This window comes from Dermochelys coriacea, chromosome 23 (genome assembly GCF_009764565.3).
Source record: "Dermochelys coriacea isolate rDerCor1 chromosome 23, rDerCor1.pri.v4, whole genome shotgun sequence".
Lineage (NCBI taxonomy): Eukaryota > Metazoa > Chordata > Testudines > Dermochelyidae > Dermochelys > Dermochelys coriacea.
Window position 1 is genome coordinate 17,056,230 of NC_050090.1, and position 20,148 is coordinate 17,076,377.

Sequence of the window (20,148 nt, forward strand, 5' to 3'; positions counted from 1 at the left end):
CCCTGCTCCGGCTGGGGGCGCTGAGAGCCCGTGTCCCTCCTTCCCCCAGCCCACACCCATCCAGTGTCCTACCCTCCCCCAGGCCCACACCACACACACACCCCGTGTCCCCCCAAGTCCCCCTACACCCCGTGTCCTTCCCTCCTCCAGTCCCACACCACACACACCGGGGGGGGGAGAGGGGCCGGTCTGTGTGTGTGGTGTGTCCCCCCACACCACACCCCCCCGTGTCCTTCCCTCCCCCAGCCGCCCCACACACACCATGTCCCCCCAAGTCTCCCTACATCCCGTGTCCCTCCCTCCCCCCCAGCCCCGCACCCCCCCCGTCCGTCCAGCAGCAGGAGCCCTTAGCCTGCCCGCCTGCCTCTGAGCTGCTCGTGGAGGGGGCAGGTGGGGCAGGTCTGTACTCACCCCCCCGCCCGCTGCAGCAGGCCTGAGCCCAGCCCCAAAGCTTGGCGGGTGCCGTGGGGCGCGGGCTCCTGGCCATGGGTCCATCTGGCCTCGGATGCCTTCGTGGTCCTGTCCCCACCCCTGGCCTCTCCCCAGCGTCATTGTAAGGCCCCCCCCGGGCAGCGCCAGGCGCCCGCGTCCCGCCCCCCCAGGCACGGCCCAGCCCCCAGGGGTCCGTGCGGGAGCCGGTGGGGCAGCAATGATCGGGGGCAAGCGTGACCGGTCCAGGCACAGCAGGGTACCCTGTATGAGTGGCAGCCTCCCCATAGATACCCAGCCCCACTGTGAGTGCATGAAGGTCTCCAGGGGGCTTAGCTGGTGACTCACCAGGCGGCCCCTGGGAAAGGGTTGCTAATATGCAAATAAGTTGCAAACCGACCAAGTGTTAATTGGGATGAATTAATTATACATGCAAATAAGGCAAAGCCAGGCAGTGGTACCAGTTACAGTTTAAAGAAGCTTAGATCCCTCTATGCAAATGAGGCCGATTATCTACATGCAAAATAGCTGCAATGATACAGGTTGGTGGGGCCCCTCGCTGCAAATATGCAAATTCCAGGGCGCTCGGCAAACCAGCTCCAGCAATGCAACAAAATCTGCATATTCGCTCGAGATGCAAATTAGCCACACGATGCAGGTACCCGCACATTAGTGAGGATTTTCGGAGGAGCCGCTGTGTGGGCCCGTCTCCGCAAGAAGGGCAGGAGGCCTCGGGCCGCTCCGGGCGGCACGCGCTGCTCTGGGCGAAACCCGCGCGTCTGGCCCGCAGCGGCCCCGAGGCCTCCCCCGGCTCGGCACAGTAGGACGCATTTCCCATCCCACAAGAGCCCCGCCCCCATGTCCAATCAGCGTCGAGATATTTACATAACAGGCAGATGGGCGGGGCGTAGAGGACGGGAGGGAGGCACCTCCATGGACACGCCTCGTCCTCAATACGCATGCGCAACAACCGTAGACCCGCCGGCAAATCTCTAAAATGGCGGCGGGACAGGAACAGCGCGCCTGCGCAATACGCGCGAGGAGGCCTGGTGTCCGCGATGCGCATGCGTTTCCCTCTCTACGCCGGAAGCCACTGCTAGAGCGGAGCCGCGGGCTGGGCAAGACGGCGCATGCTCCAGAGGGCGAGCGCCTGCCGCCATTGGCCGCCGCCGCCGCTCTATGCCGGAAGCGGGGCTAGAGCGGCGGTGGGGGCCGGAGTACAAAAGCCGCGCGCATGCGCGGCTCCCCTCTCTTTGCTGCACGGCGAGGTAAGCGCGTGGCTGGGCTGGGAGTCCTGGGAGGGACCAACGGGTGGGACCCACAATTCCCCGCGGCGCGGCCCCGGCACCGCCACCCCCTTGCAGCGCGACCCCGACACCGGCCCCTTCCCCCCCCCGCCGACTCTGACCCGGTCTCTGCGTCTCTCTAGACCCAGCCCCGGAGCCGCTATGGGCCGCCGCCCCGCGCGCTGGTGAGTGAAGGACTGGCGGGGGCCGGTCTGTGTGTCCCCGGGGGGGGAGGAGGGCGGGCGGGCGGGCGGGCGGGCGGGCGGGGGCCGGGCTGTGTGTCCCCGGGGGGGGAGGAGGGCGGGCGGGGGGGGGGGTGGGGTGTGTGTGTCCCCGGGGGGGGGGGGGGCGGGCGGGCGGGCGGGGGGGGTCCGGTCTGTGTGTCCCCGGGGGGGGAGGAGGGCGGGCGGGCGGGCGGGGGGTCCGGTCTGTGTTGTCCCCGGGGGGGGAGGAGGGGGCGGGCGGGCGGGCGGGGGGGGGTCCGGTCTGGTGTCCCGTCGGCGCTACGGTGGGTGAGGAGGGCGGGCGGGGGGGCGGGGGCGGGGGGGTCTGTCTGTGTGTCCCCGGGGGGGGAGGAGGGCGGGCGGGCGGGGCGGGGGGGTCCGGTCTGTGTGTCCCCGGGGGGGGAGGAGCGGGCGGCGGGCGGGCGGGGGGGGTCCGGTCTGTGTGTCCCGGGGGGAGGAGGCGGGCGGGGGGGGGGGGGGGGGTCCGGTCTGTGTGTCCCCGGGGGGGGAGGAGGGCGGGCGGGCGGGGGGGGTCCGGTCTGTGTGCCCCGGGGGGGGAGGGGGGGGGTCCGGTCTGTGTGTCCCCGGGGGGGGCGGGCGGGGGGCGGGCGGGGGGGGTCCGGTCTGTGTGTCCCCGGGGGGGGGGGGGGGGGTCCGGTCTGTGTGTCCCCGGGGGGGGGGGGGGCGGCGGGCGGGGGGGGGGGGGGGGTCCGGTCTGTGTGTCCCCGGGGGGGAGGAGGGCGGGCGGGCGGGCGGGGGGTCCGGTCTGTGTGTCCCCGGGGGGGAGGAGGGCGGGCGGCGGGCGGGGGGGGTCCGGTCTGTGTGTCCCCGGGGGGGGAGGAGGGGGCGGGCGGGGGGGGTCCGGTCTGTGTGTCCCGGGGGGGGAGGAGGGCGGGGGGGGTCCGGTCTGTTGTCCCCGGGGGGGAGGAGGGCGGGCGGGGGGGGGTCCGGTCTGGTGTCCCCGGGGGGGGAGGAGGCGGGCGGGGGCGGGGGGTCCGGTCTGTTTGTCCCCGGGGGGGGAGGAGGGCGGGCGGGCGGGGGGGGGTCCGGTCTGTGTGTCCCCGGGGGGGGAGGAGGGCGGGCGGGCGGGCGGGGGGGGTCCGGTCTGTGTGTCCCCGGGGGGGGAGGAGGGCGGGGGGGCGGCGGGGGGGTCCGGTCTGTGTGTCCCCGGGGGGGAGGAGGGCGGGCGGGGGGCGGGGGGGGTCCGGTGTGTGTCCCCGGGGGGGAGGAGGGCGGGCGGGGGGGGGGGTCGGTCTGTGTGTCCCCGGGGGGGGGGAGGAGGGCGGGCGGGGGGGGTCCGGTCTGTGTGTCCCCGGGGGGGAGGAGGGCGGGGGGGGGGGTCCGGTCTGTGTGTCCCCGGGGGGGGGAGGAAGGCGGGCGGGTCCGGTCGGTGTGTCCCCGGGGGGGGGAGGAGGGCGGGGGGGGTCCGGTGTGTGTGTCCCCGGGGAGGGAGGAGGGCGGGGGGGTCCGGTCTGTGTGTCCCCGGGGCGGGTTGTTGGGGCCTGGCCCCATCTCACCCCTCTCTCCCCCCAGCTACCGGTACTGCAAGAACAAGCCATACCCCAAGTCCCGCTTCTGCAGGGGTGTCCCCGGTGAGTCTCCCACGCTGCATGTTGCTGGGCCCGCGGGGGAGACAGGGCCGGGCCTGGGGTGTTGGGGGGGCTGGGGCAGGAGGGGGAGGGGTTTCTTTGGGGCCTACAGGAACTTGTCATGTTACTAGTAAAGACCTGGGGGTTCTGCAAGGTCTCCTTACTGTGGGTTTGGGGGGGTCTCTGCCAGCTTGGACACACTGGGGAAGGGGCCCTGCCTGGTCCAGGAACACTTGAGGATGAGACCCCAGGATCTGCTCTGGCTCATAGGGGGGTCCCCTTCTCACCTATCTCTTCCCCCAACCCCCCAGATGCCAAGATCCGCATTTTTGACCTTGGCCGGAAGAAAGCCAAGGTGGACGAGTTCCCGCTCTGTGGCCACATGGTGTCTGATGAATATGAGCAGCTCTCCTCTGAAGGTGAGGGGGCAGCTGGGGCCTTGTCTGCGAGATGGGGGCTTGTTCGGGAGCAGTGCTTGTCCAGGGGGTGGAAAGTGAGGGGTGACAATAAACCTGCCAGGAAGATCCCAGCTGAGGGGCTGCTAGTTGGGGGCACCCTTGTTCCCCTCCTGAGCTCACTCTGTTGTCGTCCCCCAGCACTGGAGGCTGCCAGGATCTGTGCCAACAAGTACATGGTGAAGAGCTGTGGGAAGGACGGGTTCCACATCCGTGTGCGCTTGCACCCCTTCCATGTCATCCGCATCAACAAGATGTTGTCCTGTGCTGGTGCCGACAGGTGGGGGGTACCCGGGGGCAGGGAGGAGTCATCGCAGCCCACTAAGCTGACCGGCCTGCCTGTTGTGGGGGCCTGGTGTGCAATGGCTGCGCACAGCACCCCCGCTGGTTGTGTACGTGCTCTGTGGCCTGTGTGGAGCACCTTAAGGGACTGCGGGGACATGGACACAAGGGGCATTTGGGAGAGATGGGGAGCAGTGGATGTGTGGGGTGACACCCTAAGGGACTGTAGGAATGGGGGGGCCAGTGCCCTAAGGGGACATGTTTGGAGCAGTGTGGGGGTGATTCCCTTCGTGCACAGGGGATGTTTGGGGTGTGACTGAGGGAGGGGATGTGGGGGGCATTGGTAGGGGCAGGGGATGTGGGCGCAGGCCCTTTGGCCGCGCCCCCCCCCCCAGCTCATGCTCCATGGGTCCTGGCAGGCTGCAGACGGGGATGCGTGGCGCCTTTGGCAAGCCCCAGGGCACTGTGGCTCGGGTGCACATCGGCCAGGTCATCATGTCCATCCGCACCAAGGCCCAGAACAAGGAGCATGTGGTGGAGGCCCTGCGCAGGGCTAAGTTCAAGTTCCCCGGGCGCCAGAAGGTAATGTGGCTGGTTCTGGGCTGGGGGGGCTCCCCACAATCATGGTGTGGCTCTTTAGGGGTTGTGCTTCCTTTGGGGGCTTCTGGCTCCCAACCAGTCCCAGGGCGGGGACTAGCTGGTTCGGTGTGGAAATGGGGCCTGTGGCCTGTCCCCTCTGGGGCTGCCCTGCAGCCAGTTAAGCCGACCGGCCCGCCTGTTGTGGGGGCCCGGTGTGCAATGGCTGCGCACAGCACCTCCCCTGGTTGTGTACGTGCTCCGTGCCCTGTACGGAGCACCCTAAGGGACTGTGGGGACACGGGCATTGGAGGTGTGGGGGTGACACCCAAGGGACTGTGGGGACACAGCCGGTGTCCTGGGGAGACCTCATGTATAGCCAGCACCCCCAACTACTGTCCCTGCCCCCCAGATCCACATCTCCAAGAAATGGGGCTTTACCAAGTTCAACGCGGACGAGTTCGAGGACATGGTGGCTGAGAAGCGGCTGCTGCCGGATGGTTGTGGTGTGAAGTACATCCCCAGCCGGGGGCCCCTGGACAAGTGGCGGGCCCTGCACGCTGCCTGAGCCCCCTGGCTGCCCCCCATCCTGGGGGTCCCCCAGCAGGAATAAAAGCATTGGCCTCTAATGCCCACCTGTGTGTGCTGTAGGGCACAGCTGGGGGGGGATCCCAGAGCCACAGCCCTCCCCCTTCCTTGGGGGGCAGCATGGGGCAGGATGAGCTGCTGTGGGGAAGGTGAATGCCTGGCTGGAGGGAGGCAGGGCAGGGCCCTGAGTAACTCAACTCTGGTGTTGGGCTTGGGGGCTGCTGTGGGACAGCTTGAGCCCCCAGCTAGATGGGGATGGAGGCAGGTCCTTGCCCTGTGAGCTGCTCACAGCTCCTGTGGCACCTGCCCGGCCAGATGCAAGTTCACCTCCACGGGGTAATGGTCGCTGACCTGCAGGGCCTGTGAGGGGGAGTGTTAAATTGCTGGGGCATTAAGGGGTGTGCACCCCTCTGCCCTCCCCGAGCTAGAAGAGAAAACCCATGAGCCCTCCTTTCCAGCCCCTGCTGCTCTAACTCATCAGACCCTGCTCCCCTCCCAGAGCCAGGGAGAGAACCCAGGAGATGTTGGTCCCATTCTCCCCTGGCCTGTAACCCACTCCCCTCCTAGGAGTCGTGGGCCTACCCACTTATGTCTTGGTTCTGGATGCTATCTGAGGGGGATTGACACCTCTGCCCTCCCCCCTGCCCTGCTGAGGGTCCCTCTGCTCCCTTCCTCCTCCCTTGTGCCCAGGGCTAGTGGGGGTGTCATTCCCTGATGCCAGGATCCCCTCTCACCTCCTCCTCCGACAGCCCCAGGCTCCTGGCGAAGTTGTAGGGTTTGGCTGAGCCAGGCACCACGGCTCTGAGCAGCTCATCGCCCTGGACCACGATCCTGGGGGGCAGAGGGGGTGAGGGAGGAGCTGTCCCTTAACCTCCCCCTTCCCTCTAGCCTGCACCAGTGCAGAGCAACCCCAAGGTTGGGGGCTGCAGAGTGGAGAGAGGCAGTCTGTCTCTGACCCCTACTGCTTTCCCCCAGAGGTTAACTGATGGCCTTTGCCAGGGGCTCTCTGCTCCCCAGTTCTCCCTGCTATAGGGGGACCCCCACATCCCTCTGCTGGTCCCCCCAGGCTACCCAAGTACCTGTCGTAGGCGCAGTGGGTCCGGGCTCGCACAGTGGTATTGACGCCATCCCCGATCAGCCAGTGGAAGCGGGGATCCCAGCGCAGCCGGATGGACCCCCAGGCGTCGTGGGGGACATAGGCCCCCCCTGCATTTAAGTCCCCCAGCACCATCACGTTCTGGGGGGGAGAGAGAGCAAGATGGGAATCCGGTCACCTTGGTCCTGTTCCCCTTCACCCCCAGCGTATGGGATCTGCGGTGGAACTGTCCCGGATGCCTGGCTCCCTATGGTGCTGTCTCCACCCCATTCTCTCTCTCGTTCCCTCCCAGATACCTGGGTTCCCCATACCTGGGTTCCCCAGCGCTGGCTCAGTTCCTGGCAGACCCGGTGGAGTTGATCGATCTCATGGGGCGCATAGGGGGCTGGCATGATGTGAGAGCAGCACAAAGTCCTTGATGGCTGGGGGGGGGGGGAGATGTTAGTGGGGGATACCTGATGTCCCAGCTCCCTCCCCCAGTGCTGGTGCTACTCCAGCCAGGGGGTTGCTGTCCCCAGGCACAGCACTGGGGAAGAGGGTTGGAGCGGTGGGGGTAGTCACTGGTCATCACAAAGCTGCAGAGGGATTGGGGGAGGGGACCCACCTGTGCTAGGCACATGGAAGCGGGCAGCAAAGGGCCCCCGGGCAAAGTCTCCAGCCTCCCCAAACTGGTACCAATCGGTGACCGTCACCAGGTCCGCCCTGTGGGAGAGCACAACGGGGTCAGGGCTGCCCCAGGGTGGGGAATGAGGCACAGGGCTTTTCCCCTATGGTAGGGGTTCTCAAACTGGGGTTGGGACTCTTCAGGGGGTTGCAAGGTTATTACGGGGGGTTGTGAACTGTCAGCCTCCACCCCAAACTCGGCTTTGTCTTCAGCATTTATAAATGAAAAACTTCTTTATATATTTAACGGGGGGGGGGGGGTCGCACTTAGAGGCTTGCTGTGTGAGAGGCGTCACCAGTACAAAAGTTTGAGAACCACTGTGCTAGAGGGCACTGGTTTTGATCTGGCCTTACCGTGGGGACTGGCTGGCTCAGGGTGGGGGCACACAGGCTGCCAGGGTTTGGGGGAGTTACCGATATAGGAAGACGATCTGCTCCTTGTAGGTCCCGCGGCCAAGTCTCCGGCTGCCCAGGTGTGCGTAGCTGTGGGATGGATCGTACCTGCCCCAGGGAGAGAGTGTGGAACATCAGCATGCTCACGCCACCCTTTCCTGGGTGGACCCAGGAGTCCTGGTCCCCAGACACACACACACACACACCCCGGCGCTGTTGTGGGAACCCAGGGGCCTGGCTGGCCCAGTACCTGTTCAGCTCCCGCAGCAGGGCCTGCACGGCATCACCCTTCATGTCCCGGACCTCCTGCACGGCAGCAATGTCGCAGCGCGCCAGGATCTGCAAAGAGACACCTGCTCAGTGTGGGGAGCTGGGCACTGTCTGGGCTACACCAGTGCCTGCCCCCTGGGCTGAGTCCAGCCAGTCCCCTGCCCCCTGAGTGGGCACCTGTACGAGTGCACCCATCACCCAGGTGTTGCCTGATTTGGCCTCCCCGAAGCCGTGTGCGTTGAAGGCACAGATCTTGAAGCCGGCGCCAGCCAAGTGCAGCCCGAGCAGCAGCAGAGCCAGGGGGCACATTGTTGGGCTGGGGGGAGCAGCAGCCAGGCAGGAATGAGGCCTGGTGGGTCTGGCCCAGGCTGGGGTGGCCCTGCCTGCAGCTGCTCATTTGCTGCTGAGTCAGCAACTGGGGCACGGGGCCCTTTGTCTGGCTGACTGACACGTGCAGGGCAGAGAACAGCCTGGGCTGGGCCGGTGTGCCTCGTGCTGGGCCCTACATAGAACCCAGGAGTCCTGGCTCCTGATTCCCCCACCCCACCCCTGTTGCTGAAACCTACCATTCCCCTCCCAGAGCCAGGGAGAGAACCCAAGAGTCCTGCCCTCCCTGCTTTATTCACTAGTCACCACTCCCCTCCCTGAGCCAGAGAGGGAGGCAGACCCCGGGTGTTCCCTAGGCGGCTTGTGGGGCTGGAGAGGAGCAGTGCCAGCTGGCTGGCCTGGGGGTCTCTGGTCCCGTGTCCTGGCCCCAGTGAGCCCCTATTGGCCCTGTGCCTCGCTAGCTGTCTGCTCCAAGACGCCCCCCCATCAGCTGTACTTGCATTCGTTGCCCTGCCACCCCCCAGTGCCCCTCCAGGACCCCAGTCTGGGGGGCATGAGTGGGGATGGGGACTTCACGCATGGATGAAAGGGACAGGAAACCTGCTGGCAAGGCAGACCCAAAGGGTTAGTGAGCTGTAGCTGTTAGGCTCTAAGGTGCCATAAGTCCTCCTTTTCTTTTTGCAAATACAGACTAACACGGCTGCTACTCTGAAACCCACTCAGAGGGGGCATATTTCCATGCCACATGGGGGGGGTCCCCTGTATTACTAGCCCCGACACCAAGCCCAGAAGTGGCTGCATCTAAGCCCAGGCAAAGGCTCCCCAGATACCTAGCCCTGCCCCACTCCAGAGATGGCTGCAGTGCGGGACCGGTGGGGGGGGGGTCACACTGGAGGCCAGAATACATTGGACCTGATTTGTCTGAGCTGGGGCCAGCAGGTGTTACGACACTGCTTTTGCCTGGTGGGTCGTACCAAGGCCGTACCCCACTCTGGGGGAACTGCCAGTCTGGGCAGGATGCTTGGGTTCTCCTGGGGCTCGCTTGTCACTCACCTGCAGCTTGTGTTAATCAATTGAAAGACATTGGCGTCCATCCTCTCATGCCTGGTTTGTGCTCCCCCAGGGTGTCCTGCTCTTAGGCTGGCAGCCCCGTTGCTGTGTTCTGGGTTTGGGCAGCACCTGGCTCCGCTGGGGGCCTGCCACGATGCACCCGAATCACTGTTGCCACGGTGGGTGCAGTGACACCTGGCACTGAGTGCACGGGAAGCCCCATGCTGACACCTAACCAGCGCGTGGGCAGGGCTGGGTGCCCAGCTCACAGAGAGGGGTTAGAGCTGGAAAAGATGTAGAGCAGGGGGGCCGTACAGCCACGACTGGGGGGCAGACAGTGATTAGGGACATGTTCTTGAGTGCGGGGGCTCAGCCACTGGCATGAGCACGCAGGAGGCTTCGAGCAAACCGTGGGGTGTATGTCCTCCCGCGCCGCACGGTTAACCTGTGGAACTCACTGCCGCTGCATGTTGCCGAGGCCAGAGTGTAACAGGGTCAGTCAGTCCCAGGCGGCTGTGAGCTGGGCGGAGCCAGGACCAGCCCCCTGCTTGGGGGGGTCCTTGAGCCGGGGGGCGGAGCCCCACCGCATGTCCTGGTGTGGCGCTGGCGGGAGCCGGACGGGCCCACACCAGGGTGTCGGGGGGCGAGGCTGGGAGCCGGACTCCTGGGTTCTGTCCCTGGGCCCAGCCCAGGATCTGCCTCTCGGCTTCAGGGGGCGGGACACAGAGCAGCCCTAGCTGAGCCCTGCCTGCTCTCTGCTGCCACCTTGTGGTCCCTGCCTGAGAGGCGCATGCGCAGGGGGAGCAGTGCAGAGGCCACCCCATTGGCTAGCGCTGAGTCCTGGGGCAGGGCGACGGCCAATGGCGCAGGAGGGCGGGGTATAAAGGCCGGCACAGGCCGGAGTCAGTTCGGGGCGTCGGGGTCCGCAGGCGGCGCCTCTGGTTTGTGCTGGGACCCAGGCCGGGCCGGGCCGGGCCGGGCCGGGCCAGGCCAGGCCAGGCCAGGCCAGGCCAGCTGAGGGGGATTCCCCAGGTTGGGGGGGACGTGGACTGATTGGACTCGTCTCACTGCAGGTATCGCCCCCTCCTGGGCACCTGCTGCTGGGGGCTCCCCCATCTGTGCCCCCGGGTGCCATGTTGTTAATGGACCAGTTGCAGTCGGCCCTTCGCTTCTCTCCCGGCTCCCCCACCGGGAAGCAGCAGGGACCCCCCCCCCAAACCCAGCAAACAGCCTGCCTGGGTTAAACAGCAGCCAGGAAATATCTTAAGTACCTGGAGGGGTTTACAAAAAGAACAGGAGTCCTGGCACCTCAGAGACTAACAAATTTATTTGATCATAAGCTTTCATGAGCTACAGCTCACTTCAAGGGGGAGCCTGTTAGTCTGGACCCACAAAAACAACCAGGCAGCAGAAGAAGTGAGTGTTTTTTACCCACAAAAGCTTTGCCCAAACTCCTCATTGTTTTTATGGAGGGGTTAGTGCTCTGTCACTTTAAACCTCCGCCCCCAGCGGCATTTGAACCCGCATCCACTGCCCAGGGATGCCCTCCAGTCGAACACTCTGGGCAGGCAGGCCCAGGCCCCGGGGGGATGGACTCCAGCTGATCGGGAAACATCCCCATGCCTCACACTGGGAAAGCTGCTGGTTCTGTATTTGCTGCTGTGAGTTTGTCAGGTCTGAGATGAGAGGTTCTGCATCTTCTGTAGGGAAGGAAATCCAGGCATCTGAGTAAAGGCCTCTGCTGATTGGAGAGTCCTGCAGGTGGGTTTAGATTCCAGCCTCTCGGTCTGGTGTCCCCCAAGGTCCATATGCCCAGCAGCGCTGAGTGGGGAGGTCAGAACCAGCCCGGCCAGCAGCATAGCCAGGGGCAGCAGCTGTGGTACGGCCGGCCAGCCCCCTCAAGGCTGCGTTCAGTTCCAGTTGCACCTCCACCGGGTAATGGTCACTGACCTCCAGTGCCTGGGGCAGGGGACAAGGAGACAGGATCATGGGGGAGTGTGCAGGGTTTGCTAGAGATCCCCTGGCTCTGTATCTATGCTGCGCTGCTGGCATTCCCAGACCGCTGCCCTGCCCTGCAGGCGGTTCTCCTCCAGCCAGCTGGACCGGGAGCGCTGGGGGCCAGGTTGCAGACTGAGCCTGACTCACCTGCCGGCCCAGACTGGCCACAACGCGGAGGGGTTTGTTGTGAGCCTTGTGCTGTCAGACAAAGGTCTGCCCCCCTCGCAGCATAGAGACCTGCCCCGCCCCCAACCCCGTGCCCAGCTGTAGAAACTCTCCCTCCCCCTGATCTGCACTGCCAGCGCAGGGGAGTGGGTCTCTCTCATCGGGGCAGGTTTTCTCACCTTTGCCATCTTGGCAGCTCTTCTCTGAGACACACATGCACGCGCGCGCGAACGACAGGGGCATTACCTTGCTCTCTGTGAGTCCAAACGTGCTGGGGAAGTCGAAGGGCTGGGCTGAGCCGGGCACCACCAGCCCCAGGCAGCGCTCCCCATGCACCACGATCCTGCGGAGGGGGAGGGAAAGGGGTTACAGCTCCCGGCATCTCCAGAGCACCCCCCACCCCAGGGAAGCCTGGGTCCCACCTGTCGTAGGCACAGTGCGTGCTGTTCCGCACAGTTGTGTCGGCAGTGTCTGCGATTAGCCAGTGGAAGCTGGGATCGCTCCGCAGCTGGATCTGGCCCCAGCGCTTCTTGGCCACGTAACCGCAGTCGGCGTTAAAGTCCCCAAGAAACATGACGTCCTGGGGGTGGGGAGAGAATGCATCAAGAGACTGGGGGGGGGCGCTAGGAGCCCCAGTTGTTGTCAGTGCCCCTGGCCAGCCCCCTCCTCACCTCTGTCCCCCAGCGGGCCTGGACATCCAGGAAGACATCGTAGAGCGCATCGATCTCCATCTCTGCCTTCTTGGGCACAGTGCTGGGGGACAAGCACCAGGGTGGGGAGCACTGGGGTGCAGAGAAAGGAAGAGTAACTACAGGGTACAGAACGCAAGCGTCCTGGCTCCCAACCCTCCCAGCAGAACCCAGGTATCCTGGCTCCCAACCCCTCCCCCCGGATCCCAGCAGAACCAGGCATCCTGGCGCACACACACCTTTGCTGGGCAGGCTGAAGCGCCCACAAAGGGTTCACGGGTAAAGGCGTCTGTCTGGCGGGGTTCTCGTCCAGGTACCGTAGGATCGAGCAGCTGAGTGCTGCCAGAACTGCAGGTCAGAGCAGGCTTAGAGTGGGGTTCAGGGTGGGGGCGCGTGTGCTGGATCCCTCCACTCCCGGGCAGGTTGATTTTACTCATCAATTTTCTACAGCAGACATTGGCTGCACCGCGGTTCTGAGTCGTCAGCCGACGATTAATGTTCCGTTCACCTGTGCTTTGGTCATGCCAGTGTGGTGGGGGCTGGAGTTGGACTGCACGGGCAGCCACTCTGATTGAGCCAGCGAACCCAACACCCCTGCAACTTGCAGGAGCTGGAAGCAAAATGCTCCTCGCAAGTGATGCGCCTGGCTTGTTCCGCAACGGTCACGTGGGACTGGAGTGTTTCTGTTCCCCTGCGGGCTGCGCAACCCACCCAGCGCCTGCAGTCCCAGACCAGCCTCCCGGGCGCTTTGTGGAATGGAACTGAGCTGAAAGCAGTGAAACAAGGCAGCCTAACCCTGATGTGCTGTGGGCAGGCCCTGGTGGCCCGTCGAACAGCAGCTCGCTGGTGCCGTGTCTGAGCTAAGCACCTTTGGTCGGAGACAGGCCAGACCGAGGGCGTTCACATTGCCCCGGGGCCCGCACTACCGGTACACGAAGACGTAGCGCTCCTGGTAATTTTCCCGGCTCCCAGCAGTGGGCTGCTCAGGGCCGTGTAGGAGTCGGGGCCTGCGGACCTGGGAGCAGGATGGGGACAGGATGAAGGGGATCCCAGCGGTGACCCTCCATCCCGTCCCAACCTACGCCCCTGCCCCCACATAACTCACCTGTGCAGGGCGTTGATGAGTGCGGGCACGGCCTGCCCCTTGGCATCCATCACCTCCTGCAGCACCCGCGATGTCACAGCGAGAGACAATCTGTGCAGGTGGGGCTCATTAGCAATATCTGCATATGCAAGTCACACACCACCATCTCCTGCCTCTCCTCTGTCCCTACCCCCTGGTGGCCTCCCTGTCTCTCCCCCCCACACTGCTCCCTGTGCTTATCAGCAAGCTCCCCTCAACCCTCCCTGTGCCCCCCACTGGTTCCCCCGTCCTCCCTCAGCCTCCCCCTTGCTTCCAAGCACCTGCCTTACCTTGACCAGCGTGTCCATGACGACGACTTTGGCAGCTTTGGGGCCAGCGAAGCGCTGCAGGTTGAAGGCGCAGATCCGGAAGGGGGCACCTGCAGGGCACAGAAGCAGCAGCAGGGTGCAGAGGCAGTGGGGGGGCGGCCCCATGGTGAGGGTAGCAGCTCAGGCCTGGGCAAATCCTGCAAGAGAGGAACCGATGGATGGACACAGCCAGGTGGCGAGTTGTGGGGACAGACAGATGGAATGGAGTGGGAGTGGGCACTCCTGGGCTGGCATTAAATCTAGACGGGGCTTCATGGGCGCTAAATATAGCAACAACAACAAAAAGCCACAGACTGCATCTGGCTCTATCCATCACAACCCTCCCACTGTGCCCAGAGAGCTGCCCCCCTCTCCCACCCCAGAGCCCCACATAACCATCTGCCCCCCCTGCTGTCACCCCCTCTGCAAAATCTCCCGCTTTTTCCCCCCCTCCCCCAAATAGCTCTGCCACCGGCCCAGGTCAGTTGTGAGCCTAAGAGCAGCCCTCCCCTCCTGCGTGCAGAGCTGTGGGGAGACATTAAAACACTGGGTCCCATTGGTCAGTACTGTATATCCAACACCAGTCCCTCCCCCCGCTGATTCTCTGCCCCCCCAGCCACCTCTTCCCCAGCTGATTCTCTCCCCTCACGGGTCAGGGACTCACAGGACTCTGCGGTATCATCCCCCCTGCAGTGGGGGTGGGGGGCAGCCTGGGCGACCTGCGGCAAGGACAGGAAGCTGGGGGAGGGAAGCGGGGCAGGGACAGGAAAGGGGCGTCCAGGGACAGGAAGCGGGGGGGAGCCTGGGGGACCCAGGACAGGGACAGGAAGCTGGTGGGGCTTTTGCAATGTTGGTACCCCCCCCGGGCAGCAACCCGAGGGGAGCTCCACAGAGGAGGACCAAATTCCCCCCCCAGATAGATGCCCAGCAGAAGGGGGACCCAGATCTGACCCCCAACCCAGCCAGGGAGCCCAGCCTTACCCTCCTGTCCCTGTGCCCCAAGCTGGCTCTGCGGGCTGCTCCACCCCCATCCTCCGGGTTTCACTTCCCCCCACCACCCCCTGCGGAGCTAGGCTGGCCCCACCCCGCAGGGGAGAGGCCTGTAGGGACTCGCCAGCATGCGGCCCAATGCGCTGCCATGCAAACACGGTAAGAGCCGCAGGTGAACGCGCACGCGCGCTGACATGGGAAGGGACACGTGTCAATCACGCCCTGGCAGCAGCACGTGCCGCACGTGTAGCCCAGCCACCCTGCCTGCAGCGCCAGGCTTGATGCACAAAGGCGCGCGCCTGAACACACCCGGCCCGCTCAGGTCCCGCAGATCCCAGAGGCCTGCGCTAAGAGCGAGCACGCACCAATCCCGCCCCAGGGTGAGGCCACCACGCGAGGACGCGAGGTCGCAAGGTCACAGCCCCGCCACCGTCACCACGGCCTGGCGTGACGTCATCGCGCGTGGCCAAGACCTCACCAGCTTTGCAGCAAGGGCACCGCGTGCAGCGCGAGCTCACGCAGACGGCGGCGATGTGGTGGCGTCCGATGATGACGCCATCAGGCCTGCCGCGATGTCACGCTGCCGCGCCTGTGGGGGGCGGGGACTGAGACCCCCCGCGAGGCGCTCCTGCCAGCCCTTCCTGCTGCTCTATGCTGCCTCCTGCCCCGGCCGCTCTAGGCGCCCGGCCCACCTCGGCTCGTCTGTTCTGGGGGGGGGAAGGGGCCGGTCGTGCCGTCGCTCTCTGTGCTTCCGAACCGGAAGTTGGCCGCTCTACCCATCGCATCTAGTATGCTCTTGAGTCCTCCGAGCCTCTTCGCGGCGCTGTGCGACACCTACATTTGCGGCCGGACGGGGCGCGCTTTACGGCCGGAGGGGCCGCCTCTGCCCGGCGGCCTTCACGATAGCGGGGAGGAGGCCGGGGCGCTTTACAGCCGCGCGGGAGGTGGGAGATGGGGTTGTGGGGACGGGGACGGGGGCAATAGGGGGTGGGCGTGGAAGAGGGCGGGGTCAGGAGGAGGGGGAGATGTGGAGGGCGGGGCGATGGGGAAGGGGCGGGGTTCGATGTGGGTGATAGGGTGGAGCGGTGGGGAAGGGGCGGGACGGGGTTCGATGTTGGGGTGGGGCGATGGGGAAGGGGCGGAGGGTTTAATGTGGGGGAAGGGGCGGGGCGAGTGGGGGGTAGGGATGTGGAAGCTGCCGCCCGAATTGTGACCTCCCATCGTGTCCCCCGCAGGGGGGGGCCAGACGATGCCCCTGGAGGTGCCTTGGCCATTCCCACCGTGCCCCGCGGCTGCCGTGGACCCTGGCCAGCACGCCTGGTCACCGTCCTGGCTGGCACCTACAGCTGCTTCTGGACGAGTGAGTGCCAGGCCCCCCCCCCCACACCCATGCACTGCTCCTCCACCCTGAGCTCCTCCCCGCCATCCACTGTCCTGCTCCTGGCCCCCCAAAGGAGCCACTGACATCTCCACAACCCTACCCTCTACAGCCACCCTGTCTCTTGCCCCCACCTGTGATGGTTCTCGGGGTGCCCCAGGTTGCTAGTTGCCTGGTCATTACCCCCCCCGGCATCTCCTTTGGGGTGTCAGGCTCCCCTCTCGTCAGCTCCCCTCTCCCCAGGCCTTTCCCCACCTCTGGGCCGGTTAGCAGGAGGTATTCCCCAAATCCCTCCTGGTCCTGGGGCCCCCCATATAGCTTCTGTCCCTCCAGCTACTGACCCCCCTGTATCTCCCCCGCACACCCCTTCTCCCCCTATAGTTCTCTTCCCACCAGTTACTGATCCGATCTCCCAGGCCACTGGGGGGTGGAGGAGCCCAGCGCGGGTCTCCCCTGGTTGTTCCCCACACATCTAAGTTGCCTCCCCTGCCCCGCAGGGCACATGAACCGGTTGCGGGTCCCTAAACAAGGAAGTTCTGTACGATCTGGTTGAGCGGCGCCCAGCCTGGGCACCCCCCCTCATCACCGTGTCTAACCACCAAGTCCTGTATGGAGACCCCCACCTCTGGGGTAGGCGCTGGGGGATACCCATCTTGGTGGGAACCCTGGAGAGTGTGGCTGGGAGGGGGATTTTGCATGCTGGGGGGGCAGAGCCCCTTTTGTTGGGGGTGGGGGGCTGGTTCTCGGTTGGTTAGTCCTGCTCCCCTCGGAGCAGCCCCTGGGGGAGAACGACCCCTCCTTCACATCAGTTATCCACCCGGGGGGGGGTGCCTGGCTGAGATCCCCCAGTAATGTTCTCCCCTGCCCTCAATTTCAGGTATATTGATAGCTCGGCATGTCTGGAACCTGAAGAAGATGCTGCTGCGTGAGTGGGGAGGGTCTGTGGGGGCTGTATGAGAGGAGTTTGTGGGGAACCACCCTCCCCATCAATATTCCCCACTAACCACCCTGCAGGGGCCCATCACCCACTACATCAGGGCCCACATTGTGCTGGAGGATCGAGGCAGGCCGGCCTACAAGGGTCCCCCAACCTGCTGTAATCTGTCCAGTGGGGGAGGGCCAGCAGTGCTGCAGGAGGATTGTCCCCCCGCCCCATTTATGTGTTCTCTGCTCCATTCTCAGGACCCCCCACGGCCGCCGACATCTGCTTCACCGAGAATTACACTCGCGCTTCTTCAGCCTGGGCCAGTGCGTCCCCGGTGTGCCGAGGTGAGGGGGGAGGCGCTGGGGGGCACATGGGGCCGGGCCAGAGGAGTTGGAAGTTACATATGGGACGGAGGGGGATGGGCCGGGTGGGGAGGATGGAGGGAAGGGGGCTATGGCCAAGGCAGCTGGGCGGGGGGGGGGACTGGGGTCACATGGGACCCTGAGGCACCTGGGAGCAGGAGTTGGAGGGGAAGAGGCTGGGGGCCAGCTGGGGGATAAATGTGGGGGGAGGGGGCTGAGGCTGGGGCCGGCGCAGGGTGCCGGGGAGCGCCTGGGAGGGACACAGGGCCAGCGCAGGATGGGGAGACAGGGTGAGGGGGAAACGGAGGGAGAGGGGGCAGCTGGGGCGGACCTGTGGGCCAGGGCTAATGGCACCTGCCCCCTGCAGGGGATGGCGTCTATAGAAGGGGATGGATTTCATCCTGGAGAAGCTCAACCTATGGAGACTGGGTGCACATCTTCCCCGAGGGTAACACTGGGCAGGGGCCATGGGGGTGGGGAGCTGGGCACAGCCCCTTGGGGGTGTAGTGGGGGGTAGTGAGCCGTATGGGGAGTGGCGATGGGACTGCAGAATATCAGGCCCAGCCAGTCATGGGGTGTGTGTGTGGAGGAGCCCTAATTGGGGCCCAGCCACAGTGGGTGGAAGGCCAACAGGGAGTCTCCTTGTGTCCCCCAACCCACCTCTCTCTTCTCCCTCCCAGGCAAGGTGAACATGAGCCAGGAATTCATGCGCTTCAAGTGGGGTGAGTGCGTGGGAGGGAGGGGGGGTAAGAGTGGAGGGCTTCCCTTTCTAACTCCTCCTCTCTCTGCCCCCCAGGGATTGGGCGACTCCTGGCCGAGTGCCGGCAGCACCCCGTCATCCTGCCCCTTTGGCACGTCGGTGAGGCTGTGCCGGGCCCCCCAAATCTCCTGTCAGCCCAGGGGCATATGGGTGGGGGGGCTAGAGAGCATGGTGCAGTGGGGGCGGAGGGGTCATTAGCTGGGGGCAGTGGTTAGCTGGGAGCCTGGGACTGGGTGGGTGGTGGCTGGTTGAGGGCAAGGGGTCTTTAACTGTGGGGCTGGAGGGGGGGCAGTGATTAGACAGGACTGGGGGGTAGTTAGCCAGGGCCAGGGAGTGTAGGGATGGGGCGGTGGTTAGCTGCAGGAGGGGGGGGCCTAGAGTGTGGGGCTGGGGGGGCGGCCAGGTTAGGTGGCTAACCTGGGGGGGGGGCGGCAGTGGTTAGCTGGGAGAGAAGGGGCGGGAAGCATGGCGGGGGGGCAGTGGTTAGCTGGAGGGGGGGCAGGGAGCATGGGGCTGTGAGGGGGCGGTGGTTAGCTGGGGGGAGACAGGGAACATGGGAATGGGGGCGGTAGTTAGCTGGGGAGAGGGGGATGGGAAGCATGGGGCTGGGGAGGGGTTAGTTGGAGGGGTGGGGCCTGGGAGCATGGGCTGGGGGGGACAGTGGTTACCCTGGGCGATGGGCCTTGGAGCTGGGGGGGCTGTGGTTAGCTGGGGGAGCGGCCAGGAATGTGGGGCTGAGGTGGTGGTTAGCTGGGGGAGGGGGGGCCTGGGAGTTTGGGGCTGAGGGGCTGGGTTAGGTGGATAACCTGTGGGGGGGGAATTGGAGTCCCCCCATATCTTTAACATGCTTCCCACCACCAGGTCTGAACGATGTGCTGCCCAATGACTCCCCCATATGTGCCCCGTGTCGGCCAGGTGGGTACTGGACAGCTTGCGGGGGGTGGGGTGCAGAGTGGAGCCCTTCCCCTGCCCGCTGCACGGGATAGGCCCTACATAACACCAGCTGGGGGAGGTGGGGGTCAGACCTTGGGGCACCCTGCCCTGGCTGAAAAATGGGAGGGTGGCTCTTCACATTTATGTAGGTCCTATATAAACAGCAGCTCTGGGGGGTTAACCCCCACACACACACGCTGCGGAGTGGGTTTGGGGGGAAGGGGGCGTGGGGGCAGCAGGGTCCCCACTCATCCTCGTGTCCCCCCCAGCGGCTCATGTTGTCATCGGGAAAACCGTTCACCGTCCGTCCGGTGCTGGAGCGTCTCCAGGCCGAGAACAAGTCGGCGGTGAGGCCATGAGTGGGCCCTGTGTTTGTGTGGGTTCAGGAGTGACCCATGGGGAGGGGGGCAGTGACCAGCTGGGGGAGAGGGGGAGACCGGGTGAGTCTGGAGGGCAGCGTCTTGGGGGTGGGGGCATGTCTGGAGGCAGGGCAGGATCTGTGGGGGGTGTCTGATGTTGGGGGGGGCAGTGTCTGGGGGGCAGAGCGTGGGTGTGTTTGGGGGTGTGTGGGTATGTCTGGGAGCCCTGATTCCCCCCCCCCCCATTTCCCCCCAGGTGGAGATGCGCAAGGCACTGACGGATTTCATCCAGGGCGAGATCCAGGCACTGAAGGGCCAGGCCGAGCGGCTGCATCAGACATTCCAGTGGCAGAGATAGCCCGGGGGGAGGGGCACGGCTGGCCTCCCTGCCCCATAACTCCGCCCATGCGCAGGCCTCCCTGCTTCACAGCTCTGCCTACCTGTGGACCGGCCCCTCCCATCTTCCCACACGCTGGCAGGCTGGCCCCTCCCATCCTGAACCTCTGCCCCACACACTGACTGGCCCCTCCCCTCTGCCACAAATGTCAGCGGGCCGGCCCCCTGCCCTGCCCCACTGACTGGCAGGCGGCATCTCCGTGCCTGACACCTCTGCTGTACATGCCAGCTGGCTGGACCATTTCTCTGCCCCACTCACCGGCAGGCCGGCCCCTCCCAGACTTACAACTCTGCTCCATATGCCAGCCAGCAGTCACCATTCCCTGCTCCACGTGGTATGGGGCAGCTGCAGCAAGGGGGCAATCACCTATCATACCCAATCACCTTTGCTGCAGCTGCCCCTCCCCTGCCATTGGCAGGGTCTGGCTGAACAGCCCCCATGTGGGGACCCCCTGGAAGCCATTTATGAAGCCTGCTGTCCCCTGGACCTTGCCAGTGGCCCCCCCTGGGACCCTGCTGGTGAAGGCCCTTACA

At 65.4% G+C, this 20,148-nt stretch overlaps 4 protein-coding genes and 2 non-coding genes across 7 annotated transcripts; 4 read left to right on the forward strand and 2 right to left on the reverse strand.

Annotated features, from left to right (window-relative positions):
* Window positions 1-1,642: 1,642 nt before the first annotated feature.
* RPL10 (ribosomal protein L10) lies at window positions 1,643-5,470 on the forward strand. 2 transcript variants are annotated; one of them, XM_038382380.2, is made up of 7 exons: window positions 1,643-1,697; window positions 1,859-1,900; window positions 3,473-3,531; window positions 3,840-3,947; window positions 4,125-4,263; window positions 4,685-4,847; window positions 5,254-5,470. In XM_038382380.2, exons 2-7 carry the CDS (start codon window positions 1,878-1,880, stop codon window positions 5,407-5,409), a joined length of 648 nt encoding a protein of 215 aa, XP_038238308.1. In that variant the 5' UTR covers window positions 1,643-1,697; window positions 1,859-1,877; the 3' UTR covers window positions 5,410-5,470. The 2 variants fall into 2 exon arrangements, with proteins under 2 accessions (XP_038238308.1, XP_043357300.1); XM_043501365.1 differs by lacking the exon at window positions 3,473-3,531 and having other exon boundaries at window positions 1,649-1,697.
* LOC119847532 lies at window positions 4,295-4,427 on the forward strand. Its single transcript, XR_005290106.1, has one exon. It is a non-coding gene; the product is annotated as a small nucleolar RNA SNORA70 (small nucleolar RNA).
* Window positions 5,013-5,145, forward strand: LOC119847539. The gene has a single exon (XR_005290113.1). It is a non-coding gene; the product is annotated as a small nucleolar RNA SNORA70 (small nucleolar RNA).
* Window positions 5,471-6,317: 847 nt separating the features above from the next.
* On the reverse strand, window positions 6,318-8,160 carry LOC119847058 (deoxyribonuclease gamma-like). The gene is made up of 6 exons (XM_043501320.1): window positions 8,035-8,160; window positions 7,832-7,920; window positions 7,603-7,689; window positions 7,130-7,227; window positions 6,901-6,947; window positions 6,318-6,699 (listed from the first exon to the last, which is right to left on the reverse strand). The coding sequence occupies exons 1-6, from the start codon at window positions 8,158-8,160 to the stop codon at window positions 6,388-6,390; spliced, it is 759 nt and encodes a 252-aa protein (XP_043357255.1). The 3' UTR covers window positions 6,318-6,387.
* A 2,377-nt stretch (window positions 8,161-10,537) lies between these two features.
* LOC119847086 (deoxyribonuclease-1-like 1) lies at window positions 10,538-15,113 on the reverse strand. Its single transcript, XM_043501363.1, is given in 11 exon segments — window positions 10,538-11,187; window positions 11,638-11,734; window positions 11,814-11,971; window positions 12,063-12,173; window positions 12,320-12,428; window positions 13,007-13,035; window positions 13,038-13,095; window positions 13,186-13,250; window positions 13,252-13,275; window positions 13,494-13,669; window positions 14,980-15,113. Coding segments are annotated over 10 exon segments (987 nt in total). The 5' UTR covers window positions 13,638-13,669; window positions 14,980-15,113; the 3' UTR covers window positions 10,538-10,995.
* Window positions 15,114-15,750: 637 nt separating this feature from the next.
* Window positions 15,751-19,726, forward strand: TAFAZZIN (tafazzin, phospholipid-lysophospholipid transacylase). Its single transcript, XM_043501364.1, is given in 14 exon segments — window positions 15,751-15,780; window positions 15,782-15,814; window positions 15,816-15,861; window positions 16,377-16,402; window positions 16,404-16,509; window positions 16,757-16,802; window positions 17,062-17,148; window positions 17,550-17,614; window positions 17,847-17,888; window positions 17,963-18,025; window positions 18,788-18,810; window positions 18,812-18,841; window positions 19,129-19,206; window positions 19,475-19,726. Coding segments are annotated over 14 exon segments (777 nt in total). The 3' UTR covers window positions 19,577-19,726.
* Window positions 19,727-20,148: the final 422 nt, after the last annotated feature.

Bases quoted from the DNA above. Each gene is read 5' to 3' on its own strand.
- RPL10 (XM_038382380.2), top strand. From the start codon at position 1,878: ATGGGCCGCCGCCCCGCGCGCTG. The intron at 3,532-3,839 runs GTGAGTCTCCCA...CCAACCCCCCAG, and splicing joins CTTCTGCAGGGGTGTCCCCG to ATGCCAAGATCCGCATTTTT. The intron at 3,948-4,124 runs GTGAGGGGGCAG...GTCGTCCCCCAG, and splicing joins TGAGCAGCTCTCCTCTGAAG to CACTGGAGGCTGCCAGGATC.
- LOC119847058 (XM_043501320.1), bottom strand. From the start codon at position 8,160: ATGTGCCCCCTGGCTCTGCTGCTGCTCGGGCTGCACTTGGCTGGCGCC. The intron at 7,690-7,831 runs GTACTGGGCCAG...TCCCTGGGGCAG, and splicing joins CTGCTGCGGGAGCTGAACAG to GTACGATCCATCCCACAGCT. The intron at 7,228-7,602 runs GTAACTCCCCCA...GCTCTCCCACAG, and splicing joins CAGATCGTCTTCCTATATCG to GGCGGACCTGGTGACGGTCA.